Here is a 13,513-nt window from a genome sequence, read left to right on the forward strand (position 1 = left end):
TCTCTCTCTCTCGCTCTGTCTCTCTACCATCCTGACCCGAGGGATTGCATAAGCAGCCATCTGAATATAGAATGGCAGACCGTGATGACTGTTGTACTTAAATCTAATTGGTCCAGAGACAATACATGAGCCCTATGACCCTGTTGCTTACATGTTTACCACGTATTGTTGATAGAGTGTATTCCACACACAGACAAAAAAGCCAGTCATTTATAACCTTATTATACAAAAGTCACTTAAACAAAAGAATGAATTATTGGGTGAAAGTCAGTCCTATCTGAGATTCTTATCTGAGATTCTGGGCATGACTGATCATTAGATTTAAATTACATTACATCAAGATTTCAGTACATCAAGTCAAATTGTTAGATGTGATTATCTGTATCAGATATGTGCGTTGATAAGCTGTCCTGGAAAAAGAGGAATGATACAGAGGAACTTCTTCAACAAACTTGTTCGGGGATATGAAATAAAGCACAGTAGATGAGTGCTATCAGAACTGTCCGGTAAATGAACAGATGCTGAACACCCAGTTGGTGTAAACAAAATGCACTGATAGAAGTCTGTGTCATAGTTTGAGACAACAAAGGCAAATTGATTGCACAAATGTAGGATTTTTATGAGCACTCGGCTTTCTCTTTGCTACTTTTTAGGATTACATTTAGCCAACAACCAACCACATATGGGGAAACTGTCAGCCTGCTCAATCAGCTTTGGTAGAAAATCAGCAATCAAACACAGACCAAAGGTTATTCTAAAGCTCAATTTTGCTAGTGAAATAAAATTGGAAGCAGCAGGCTAATGTCCCTTTGTCAACTCGGGACTTAAGCCCCTTTTATGACCAGAGGAACTTTCCCCAGGGTCTAGGAACCTTTTATTGGGTTTGAGCGCAGGGACCAGGGGCCTAGGACATTTTCCTGGACCATTTTACCTCCCAAAATGTACCTGCATGGTTGGTGCTACGTCATAAAAGTACAGGCTGCAGAGTTTTTCTACTCCTTGGACCACCAGCAGCTCATGTTGCTTTTTCATATTTCAGCGGGTGGTTTAACATAATCTTCACAGGTATCTAGGCAATGGTGAAAACCCAGATAAGGGCCGCAGGATCCTTTCAGTTCCTTGAAAAGTTGTTCCTTGGACGGAAAGTGGAACTCAATGCCAGCACCAACATTGATATATAATGCATTTTCAAGAAGATTTTACTTCTGACACGAAAGGATGTTACCATATTGTTCATGAACACCTTATATTTCTCTTCTTGCAGGCCATGGGAAGAACCACAAGGACGCAGCATCAGTGCGAGCCACACACCCGATCCCTGCTGCCTGTGGGATCTACTACTTTGAAGTCAAGATTGTCAGCAAAGGTCGAGACGGGTAAGGGGATTCTGAAAACATCTTTCATCATTTACATTTTTGGGCCCAATTGAAAATTACAGCTATTAGCAACTAACAAGAAGTCCTTATCAGAATACAATAATTGGACATGAGTCTAATTTATCTGAGTACCATAACGTTGGCTCTAGGGATAGCAATCACTGTGAAAATGGTACAAAAATTCAGAGTTTGCAGAGGATGAATAATAATGTCTTTGCTCATGGTTACCTAACATCACCATTTCCCCAAAATTCTTAACCGGGTACTTCGAAAGATTTTCTCACAATCTCTCTCTTGCACACACATACACACACACACACACACACACACACACACACACACACAAAAATGTTAACATGCTAAATTGTACTGGAGAAGAGTTGTGCAGTGTGTTTTAATTTTGATGGACTTGCATTAAAGCTCACACTAGTCTGCACCTCGCTGTGTGTGCGCTCTCAAAGTAAGAAATTGTAACCAACATACCTAATACTAGTGCCAGTACCCTTAAAGTGATATCGATACCTATAACGTGACATTTGGTGGCATCTCGGCACGCTAACCTGTTAACTCCGTCAATTACACAGTGCCCGACTTCAGCTCCCCACAGACTTGGTTGTAACTGCTGCGGTAGTGAGCCAGTTATATGTCCCGTTAAATCGAAGACTACAGGTTGGTATTGCCTGCGAACACACCTCACACAATAGTTTTTCCCAGATCTGGGTAGGAAAAGGATCAAATGCAGGAAACATTTCACTGACAAAGTTTTGAACTATTATGTTATTTCGGTTAATACCTATACCCAGCCCTAATGCTCTTGGTATGGATTTTAATGTGCTGACATGCTTGACATTAAACGCTAAATGGTATCATATTAATAAGCTCACTTTGCATGTTAAGATACTGACATTTTGGTGCTATCGATAAGGGGTGGGAATCAACGGACGCCTCCCGATACGATATCATCACAATACTTATGCCACGATACGATATTATTGCGATTTTAAACATATTTATTACCTCTTTTCCGAGTTCTAATTTATCCCCAATTTCTAATTATGTCCCCAAAAGGAAACTTTGTCAAAATCTGTTTTATCTAAAAAGATAAATGTATCTGTTTGTTCATATCACTTCAATTTTATCGCACAAAATGGGATTGTCAAGCAGACAAACTGACCAACACACACAGTATATAATAAAAGATCAATACTTGGCGCCTGTGTATCGAGACAGTATTGCCTCTGAAAATATAGCAATACTTTACTTTATCGATTTTTTTAATTCAACAGTGGCCCATTGACCATAATTCGTACTGTAAAGACCTTTTTACACCGGGGGCGTGGCAAAATAATTGCCTGCGGATATTTTGCATCAAAACTATTCATACCAGCAGCGATGCAAATTTAAGACAGTTATTTAATACAGTTTGAATATCCGCGTCAGCTTATCTTCCGTGGCGGTGGGAGAGTTCTTGAGGTTCTTCTGGAGATGCTGCTGTAGCAAGAGAGGAAGGAACGAGAGAGAGCGTTTGGACCAGAGGAGGGTTAACACTTAGCGCTGAAGATATCAACTGAATGTATAGTAGCTAGAGTCTGCAGTTTGGGCACAAAGTGTCCTGTCCTGTTTCCCCGGCTGCTGAGTGGAGTTACGGGGGTTAGTTTCGGAGACTCCAGCCCCCTGTGCTGTCCGACCACAGCCGGGACAATTTTGACAGTAATTGTTTGGGTCACAGTTTGTTCTGGACCAAGGAAGTCACATAACAATTGTCCTGTACGTAGCGGTTCGGGATGAATACACGTACCGTTACAGGCCTAGCAGTAAATGTAGATACACTGTGAAATTGTCTGCACCAGTACATTGAAATTTCAAGTGTGTAGTTCTATGGTTCTATTTTCCTCCATAATGTGTCAAACATTACTTTCTTTGCTCATCTTTGTTTCCTGTGGTTGTTTTGGGAAGGTTGGACATCCCTGGCTCACTGTGATGGCATTTGAACTTGCTTCAGCAGCATTTCCCTCACCTTGAGTCTGCATAAAAACTGCAATCTTGATATTACTGTTCCAAGTGTATTGCCAAAGACAACAGTGCCTCCAAATATATCACTCACGACCTCATCAGTCTTGTTGCCAATGTTTAGTTCTCCACATGTTAGTGCCACGACAGAGAGAGTTGCATCAACACTGGTAGACATTTAAACTCAACTGCTATGTCAGTGTAAATAGAGATGTTACAACCCTAAAAGGGGTTAAGCAACACACCATGGCTCATCAAATATGAGGGGCAAACCCCAGCTGTTGAAGTTTTATGTGGCTGGAAAATCAAAAGATGCTTCTTAGCTTCACCATTATTATCTCCACATTTAACCCAGTTAGTTCTAGAAGCAGGAATGGGGCATTGTAAATGTACATCAGCAAAGAACATGCAATAGAGATGCAATGTAGAATAGACTTTTCCACCATGTTTTACTGGTTCAAGGTGATACATTTTTTTTAAATACTATCAGAGCATATAAAGCCTTTATTCTTCAGGCTCTACAGGCAGCACAAAAATGTGCTTCACATCTGGTCTCACACTTTTATCACGCTATTGGTTGTACTGATATGTTGACCAGAGTACACAGCGTTAACCAAATGTTCGCTCCATGATTACACCAATCCAGTTTGCTCCAAGATAGCAGCCAGAATAGGTGACATCATGCCCTGTTCCTGAAGTAAATAAATTAAAAACTTATTTCAAACTGAATTTTACGGTAAGCCACATTGCTGGGGTTGTTGTGGTTGTTTATTAGTACCAGGAACTCTACAATTACTTTGCCAGATGCTTAGATTCCTGGCTTATAAAGCTCAAACCTTTGTGACCTGGACTCTGCATTGGACACTCTCCCCCATTCTCGGCAATAAAGGTCTCAGGTTTCATAATATACTGTTTAGTTACACTCCTTAGTTCCAGCTGAGCAGCTCTGTGAACAGAACAAAAACAGTGGTGTAAAAGACACACTAGAATGTGGCAGTGTCTGTATGTGTAACTACTATGTTAGCTGTAAATAGGAAAGCCTTCCGAATCAACTTAGCTGCTTGATCTGAAACGCCAGACAGCAGCAGTGTGGCGTGCTTGTCTGGTTCACTTGACTAGAAGCAGGACTTAACATCTTGAATTCATGTTTGAGTTGCAACATGGAAAAATGACATATACCATATGATGCACTTCACAAAAAAGTGGACATTCCTTTCTTTCTTTGTGTCTTTTGTTTCATAACATTACAGTGCAGATAGGAGTGGAATATCAGAAGATACTGCATGAGTAATGTCATGACATGCCACTACAAAATAATCACTGCATTTGTATTTCCAAATTAGCTACTTGGCTATACAATTAAAGCAAAAATAAACCCAAATCAAAAAACACATTGTCAACACTGTGGCCTCAGTTCTCCAATTTCAGTCACTCAAAAGCATGAAGAAATGTCTAACTAAATGAGAAACCTCACTTTATGTGTAAGAATATCTAATTATACTATAACTATTGTGCATTAAAAAAATTTTGAGAACAAGATAAAACCGATTCAAGACTTAGTTGTGGAAACTGTCCAAATGGAGTGAGAATGGGTTGATTTCGTTATAACTAAGATATCTCTGTCACTCCCCTATGTGATTAGAGTGCAGACTTGAGTTGCGCATGCGTCACTCTGCGACAAGTAACATACACAATGCTAACAAGAAAGTTCTGTAATGGCAATACAGGAAAATTACCTACTTAACCAAGTTTTTCACTGCTGGCTACAAGTTAGCAACCAAATACAACTAAGGCTGTCACTTGAATGGCATTCTGAGCTAACGTTAGCAATCAAACAATCATTGAAAACGTTTTTTAAATGACTGCTAGTTTAGCTACAAGTTAGCAATCAAACAACAAAGGATATCTATTGAGTTGCGATTTGAGCTAACGATAGCAATTCAATCATAGATAGCTAAAACGTTTTTAAAATGACTCCCATCTTCTGGTATTGTTTGTTATGAGAAAAGTTTATTATTTCATTGATTTCACAAATTTCAATATGACACGTTACGCCGTAAACCGTTGAAATTTGAGCATGCGCGACTCAAATCTGCACTATGCTTACATCGGGGAGAGACAACTTGCTGTATTTCTTCCATGGATAGATTTAGCGACTATATGTCCGTGAACTTCAAGCACCAGATCCAATTTCCGTTTTTTGTTTAGTCAGCTAGTCAACTTAAGCTAACGTTAGCTATTTTTAACATAGCGTTCTGTCAGTGACACAGCTGATGGGATCCAAACATTTTCAGTTAACTCCAGAGTGTTTTAACAAATGCATTGTTTAATTCAATGAATCACTTTATATAAATGTCAGGTTTTTTGATTCAACTCGGTTATGTTGACATGGAAATGGCAGGGTGATATTTTTAGTCTTGAGCCCGTGGTGTGCTCAAAATAGTGTGCTATCGGGCTAATTTGAGGATTTTACTCTTAATGCCAACAACAACGTGGTAGTCTGCAGACTTTGTAAAATGTTCCTTGAGTCAGAATAACCGTAGCAAAACACAGTAGGTTCTGCTCACCTACAGTGGGGGAAATAAGTATTTGACCCCTTGCTGATTTTGCAGGTTTGCCCACTTACAAAGAATGCAACGATCTATCATTTTAATCATATGTACATTCTAACTAAGAAAGACAGAATCCCAAAGAAAATTCCAGAAAATCCCATCATATGAATTTATAAAAATTGATAACCATCTGATGAGGAACAACAAGTATATGACCCCCTACCAAACAGCAAGTATTCTGGCTCCTACAAGCCAGTTAGTCTTTTAAGACACAGCCCCAATCCCAACCAATTATCTACATCACATACACCTGCCTCACCTCGTTACCTGTGTAAAAGACACCTGTCAACACCCAAACAACCAGCATCCAACATCACCACCATGGGCAAGACCAAAGAGCTTTCTACGGACATCAGGGACAAGATTGTAGATCTGCACAAGGCTGGGATGGGCTACAAGAGAATCGGAAAGCACTTGGAGAGAAAAGATCAACTGTTGGTGCAGTTATCAGGAAATGGGAGAAGCACCACACCACCGCCAACCTCCCTCGGTCTGGGCCTCCTCACAAGATCTCGCCTTGTGGGGTGTCCCTGATCATGCGAACGGTGAGGAATCCTCCCAAAACCACAAAGGGGGAACTGATGAATCAACTGAAGGCAGCCGGGACCACAGTTACAAAAGAAACGGTTGGTAACACACTACGCCGTCATGGATTGAAATCCTTCAGCGCACGCAAGGTCCCCCTGCTCAAGAAGAAACATGTACAGGGCCGCATGAAGTTCGCCATTCACCACCTGGAAGACTCAGAAGAGGCCTGGAAGAAGGTGATGTGGTCAGATGACCTCTCAACTTAACTCGTCGTGTTTGGTGGGCAAAGAACACAGAGTACAACCCAAAGAACACCATCCCCACCGTCAAGCATGGTGGTGGCAACATCATGCTTTGGGGGTGCTTTTCAGCCAAGGGGACGGGACAACTCCATCGTATTGAGGGGAGGATGGACGGGGCCATGTATCGTGGAATTCTGGACCAACATCTCCTTCCCTCAGTGAGAGAGCTGAAGATGGGTCGAGGATGGGTGTTTCAGCACGACATCGACCCTAAGCACACCGCCAAAGCAACAAAAGAGTGTCTGAAGTAGAAGCACATCAAGGTTCTGGAGTCTCCAGACCTGAATCCAATTGAAAATCTTTGGAGCTTAAAATTCGAGTTGCCAGGCGACAACCTCGGAACCTGAATGATTTGGAGGCTGTCTGCAGGGAGGAGTGGGCCAACATCCCTGCCGAAATGTGCACAAACCTTGTCACCAACTATAAAAACCGTTTGACATCTGTGCTGGCCAATAATGGCTTTTCTACAAAATATTAACATGCTGTTTGTCCAAGGGGTCAAATACTTGTTTTTCCTCATCAGATGGTTATCAATTTAATAAATTCATATGATGGAATTTTCTTTGGGATTCTGTCTTTCACTGTTAGAATGTACATATGATTAAACTTATAGATCGTTGCATTCTTTGTAAGTGGGCAAACCTGCAAAATCAGCAAGGGGTCAAATACTTATTTCCCCCACTGTATGCATCTCCAGCTTCTCCTGCACTGACTTTAGTGTGAGGTAAACTCCGCTGGCTCTCCCCCATTTGTAGCACTGTCTTTGACAATTGTGCAACCAGGCCAGATTGTTTTAGATATCTCATGAGTCATTCATAACATAAGTTATAACGGCCCACATATTGTCGGGTTTAACTCAAGGGGGCTCATTAGTCCCTTAGAAAGTAGAGAGAAAAATTGCAATTTTTTTAAATGTTAATTTGTTTTATTTTTGGATTTAATTGATATATCTGAGTTCACATGTTGCTACTATTGTTAAAAAAAGCAAATATGGTTGACTCTTTTCGCACTTGCTCTGTTTACTTTAAGTTTTTATTTTTGTATTCCTCCTGAAAGTGACTTTATTTTGTTGTTAGATTGAAAGCCTACATCTGGCTCCAGGTTGCACTACAAATTAATTTTACTTAACAGAGCAGCAGTGTTAAACAATTTTAATAAGTAGAGATTTAATTGTTTAAATTAGTTTTGTGTAAATTGTTAACAATGAATGAAAAATTAGTCCTTACATTAGTTGACAGATAAAAAAAATTATCACTAGATCAATTGTTTAAAAAGTAATTGTTTGAGACAACCCTAATGCAGATGAGCTGCCCTGAGACCGTTTCTGACAGTTTGAAGAAATTCTTTGGTAATGCTATTTGCTGGATGTAGCATTACAGTGAAAACCCAACTCATAGCTCGATCCAAGAGAGCTCGATTGGCTAGAAGAGTGTGTTCATTAACCAATCAAAAGCTTTAACCCACCCCCTGACTTTTGATGACTGAAGTTGACAGATTTATTTTTATCGTGCAGGAAGTTACGCTAGGGATAGATCCAATAATAAAAGTATAAATAAATATATTACACATTTAGACATTTCACTATACATTTATGTATGCATTTATTTATTTTGTTGAATTTCTTTATACCATACATAGAAGAATCCTTGTCCTGCTTTATTATGCAAGACAGAAATAAGTAATTGTCACTAGAGAAACAGTTGCTGAAGTGACCTTGACTTTTTGTCCCACCCTTCAATTCAAATTCAGTTATTTACTTCCAGTCGATTGATTTGACATGAGTGTCTTTTCCTCTCTTTTACATCCTAGTAATTGAGGATAAAGCATGAAACTTGTGATTAAGGCCATCCATTTGGCTTAGACAAGAAACAATTTATTGCTGGGATGATATATCCGTATTCGCAAAGTGTGCTGAGGCTATGCCAACCCCATACACCTGACAATGTTGATGACTCATTCACTTGATAAAAAGTTGTTTTGCTGTGCTTTTGTAAGCTTGCATACATAAAAAGGATGCAGGCCAAGTGCTCCTCCTTGTGTTACGTAGATATGATGTCACTGCTGACCCCTAAGCTTTGTTCACTGTCACTTTTGATGTTTGGACGTTCCATTGGTGGCAGTTCACCTGCCATAACTAAGGAGCTCAAACACAATAGGTTTAAAGTAACCTTTGCCTAAAACTTATCAAAGTATCTCAATATTTTTCATTGTTAACCTGAGAAAACACTTAAAACATTAATACTCTGGGGTGATTACAGCTATTGTGAAATGTGGGTGCATACATGTTTGAAATCTCCTTCTCTTGTTGCAGGTACATGGGCATTGGCCTGTCTGCCCAGGGAGTCAACATGAACAGATTGCCTGGTGAGTAAAGTGTGAAAGATGTCACCATGACATTAACAGTATGGAATTGGATGATGGACAGATTTGTTAGATCGGTCAATGCTTAAAATAAGGATACAAGGATAAGGATAATAAGCACACAGGTTACAATGCGCAGGTGGATATCAGGATTAAAGTATGGTTGAACAACAGGACAGAGTCTGTGTTTGGAGCACATTGGGCCACACATGGGGCCAAAAAAGGACTCCCAAAAGGGTTGATGATTATTTAATAATTAACACTGTTTAATGATCCCAGTGGGGAAATTACAATTTCCACTCTGTTTTCTTAGTAATCACTACACAAAGGCCTCAGATACACACACATGCTCAGGACCTCTTCACGCTGGGGATATGTCAAAGTGAGTGGGCTGCCAGTGCTGGGCCTGAGCAGATGGGGGGTGGGGCTTGCTCAAGAGCACCTGGCAGTGCCCAGGAGGTGAAGGGGCATCTTTTCAGCCACCAATCCACACTCCGTACTTTGGTCCGTGTGAGGACTTGAACCAGTGACCCTCCGGTTCCCAACCCAACTCCCTACGGACTGAACTACTGCCACTCCAAAGAGCGCTTGGGGGGAGTGTGGAGAGAAAGGCTGGATGGAAACTATTTATACACTTGTCGAGGTACTGTAAATATAGATGAAAGGAATGAAGAAGTGCCAAGAAATGGATTTTGTAAATAATTGAAAAAAGGAACATTTATGAGATTTGGGGATGGAAGTGGGAGGAGAGGAAGACGTGTGTCATTGCTAGAGTAATTGGATGTGGCATGTGGGTTGAGTCTGAACAGTCTGACAGTTGCAGAAAGAACATGCCAGGACATGTCACTGGACAGTGTATGGATCAGTGACAGATGATGTTGACTTGGGCTTGCAGTCTGACCTTAGTCTAATCTGACCTAAACAAACACTACTTTTCACTTTGTAATAGTTGACTGCTCAGTATTTTCCATATAAAATATGTTTGTGTCTTAGCCAACACCAAACTAAATGGATTTATTATATGGCTTGGTTGAACTCGATAGTATTCTGCTGTCTGCTAATTCGTGATAACAGACCCCTGCTAAGAATAACACACCGTTGCAATGCATAGCAGAGCGTTGCCATAGACGCAGTGTTGATCCCTCTGAAGGACAACTATCAATCCGCTAAAAGAAGTCTGGTTGATTTGTTGGGAACTGTTGGGTTTCTGTAAATAACATCAAAGAGTACGGTCTAGACCTGCTCTTTTATGAAAGCGCTGAGAGATAACTGTTGTTGTGATTTGATGTATATAAATGTAATTGAATTGAATTCATCACCTGTGGCAAAAAGTGTGGGAAAGTGGAGCAACTTCTCCAATACAGCCAGTGACAGCAGATCTGGTGAACCCCTTCAGGCTGATTCAAGACTGCCCTGATCCCCATGTCAGGGTTGCATTGGCTATAACAACCGCCTCGCTCTACATTATATTTTACATAATATGTATTCTAATACAGGATATTTGTGTGAATGTGTTTCTCACATATTCAAGGGTGTCATTGTCGCAAGTGGTGCTTTTGCATGATTCCTTGTGCAGAAAACTTTAAAAAACCAAAAAACTCTTGGTTCTAAAAGTACAAGTAACCAAAGGCATGTTTACTTTAGTAAAAGTAGAAGTACCACAATGACAACCCTACTTAAGTTAAAAGTACCTGATTTTAAATGTACTTTAAGCTTTAAAAGTAAAAGTGCTTTCATGACAATTTATTCTCTTAATATATATATTCTAATAATTTAAAAAAGAAAAAACAGTATGAACTGTGGCATTTTAATTAATTTAGTTTTAGGTTAATGTAACTGTGCTCATCTGTGGCCCAGTTTACATTCTGACTTCTGGTTATCTATCAGGGTGATCTGCATGAAGCTCGACTTTGCGTTATTTCCAACGGGACAGTGAATGCTGCATTTATCTAGCAAGAACACACGGGTTTGGACAACAAGTAAGCAAAGTGGCTTTATTGCTGAGGAGGACCGGGAGTGTTTTTATGATAAAAATACAGGTTGTGTATTGAACGGATGCTTCACATATGACCAAGCAGAGTATCGGGAGCAGTATCAGTAACAGGAGCAGCGGTAGTACGCGTCTATAGCGGGATGCTATATAGGGTTTTGACGACGCATCATCAGATGGGAAGTCGCTAAATTGGAGATACTCCACATCACCACAAAGCACAGGGACTGAAATGGATCCCGAACGTTGTCAAGGAAAATGGTTATTGATGCCGTGTTTTAGGTTGTACCCATAGGTCAGAACGAGAAAAAACATTTGGAATATTATCGACTTCCAAAAGTTATTAAAAACCAGGGAGTGGAATGCCAGACGTTATCAGAGGAAAGAAGGGGCCTGTGGTTGGAAAAGCTCAGACTCACTCAGGGCTCTTTGAAATGAAAAAAGAAGGATTGAGCGTGACTTTTGTCTACATTTTGAGTATCACAATGATGTCATACAGTTAAGGTTAGGTTGATTAAAGATGTTATTGCATTACTTACTTTGACCTTCACAACACAACGGCCGTTAATGACTTGGTACTGCGTCACCCTGACTCATCCACACACCATCTGGTTAAAGGCCTCCAAACCTTTGTAGGACTGAAGGTCTGCAGCTGTGTATGGGCTCGGTGAGAAAAGCAGGTAGTTGACTAGCTATGTCGGGATATGCAGCTGAAGGAAGAATCATACAGAAACGGGTCGTCATGGATCAAAGAAGAGGGAACCAAATCGTGGGGATCGGCCCCGCCAATAAACTGCAATCTCTCAAAATATTGCACTTTGTCTTGTGGTCCTTCCCTAAATGCCTTTGCATCTTGGATGCTTTTCTGTTGTTTAGACATGGCTATATTAACTTAAAGTATCCAAAGTGCACAATACTCCACTGCACTTTGTTCAATTGTTTACACCGAGTATCTCCAATATGGCCGCGTGTCTGGGGTACTGCCCAGGAACGTTGTAGAAATGTAGTGGAGTATAAAGTGTATATAATTGCTGTAAAATGTAACAGAGTAAACCTCAATAATATTCACTATTGATTCTACTTAAGTGAAAAATTTACTTAAGTACAGAAACAAAGTATTTTTACTTTGTACATTTCACCACTGGTCTTAAAGATCTGTTGATTAAGTCGACTTATCAATTAGTTGACAAAATGGTATGAGTGTTAGTCGACTAAGCAATTCTTTAGTCAAGGACAGCTCTACATTGGACCCTCCCAGCATGGTAAATGCCCACAGTTCACTGCTGTAATTAAAATAGAATTGAACTGAACAAAGGTGCTACTATAAAGATTTGAAAGAAAACAAGACTGGCAACAATCATCCATGTGTCTATTATTTTGTGCTGGGCACTGACTATCTAGAAGTTATTTGACAAAAAATGGCAAACTGTCACCTGATTGTGTCATTTATTGCTGTGAGTTGAAAACTGATTTGGAAAAAAAGTCTTTTACTTTTTCACTATGAATATGTCTCTTTATCTCTTTCCTGTGCACCCCCAAAAATACAATGACTGTGACCATTCACATGATGATTCTGTGAACGGTTCAGCGATCTCTGATGACAAGGGAGGAAGCGTAGTAGCAGCCGAGAGCCTGAATAAAGCCCCTTGCCTCTCCCAACCAATCAGACCAGTCCTCTGCTCTGACCAACCACATTCTAGCTGGGGCCATTTGACCCGCTTATTGACTAGTCAAGATCTGTTCGGTGGCCGAGGTTTGTGGAATGCTGTGGACACCAGGGCAGCCAGTTCAGCAGACCCTAGAAACACACACACACACCGACACACACACACACCGACACACACACACACACACACACACACACACGACTGTTGATTGCCTTAACTCTAACTGACTCATTGTGTTTGTCTGCCAGTGTGTGTGTTTGTCCTGAACTCTGTGGATTTATCTGTGTGTCCTGGACTGACTGACTGCGTCTCTAAATGTGTACTTGTTTGTGTCCGTACCCACTCACCTGTGTGTGTTTGTGCACTTTTATTGCCATCTGCATGCACTGGATGTGTTGATGAACTCATGCGTTTATTTGTGTTCATATACAGTATATGCAGGTTGAAATTTCCCGGTGGGGGATGCATGGGATTTCCCCCTTTCTGATCTACATATCCCTGCCTCTGTTGAATTATTTGTGATCAATGCTACTTTACCAAGAGACCATATATAGAAGTATTTCAAACAAAGTAAAGTGCTGTAACATGAACAGTTGATAGCTGTTACAGAGCTCTGGGACGCCGGCTACCAGTTGTTTAGACCGCAGTAGGTGACTGTGAGTCGGCT

The 13,513-nt window shown here is 40.6% G+C and overlaps 1 protein-coding gene across 1 annotated transcript in view; it reads left to right on the forward strand.

Moving 5' to 3' along the window:
- ranbp10 (RAN binding protein 10) overlaps positions 1–13,513 on the forward strand; it is a 48,330-nt gene that overhangs the window by 14,013 nt on the left and 20,804 nt on the right. Inside the window, exons 2-3 of the mRNA XM_034878831.1 lie at positions 1,265–1,376; positions 9,140–9,192. Of these exons, the coding sequence (XP_034734722.1) occupies positions 1,265–1,376; positions 9,140–9,192 (165 nt within the window). The remainder of the gene's footprint in view (positions 1–1,264; positions 1,377–9,139; positions 9,193–13,513) is intronic.

Source organism: Etheostoma cragini, chromosome 8 (genome assembly GCF_013103735.1).
Source record: "Etheostoma cragini isolate CJK2018 chromosome 8, CSU_Ecrag_1.0, whole genome shotgun sequence".
Taxonomy (NCBI): domain Eukaryota; kingdom Metazoa; phylum Chordata; class Actinopteri; order Perciformes; family Percidae; genus Etheostoma; species Etheostoma cragini.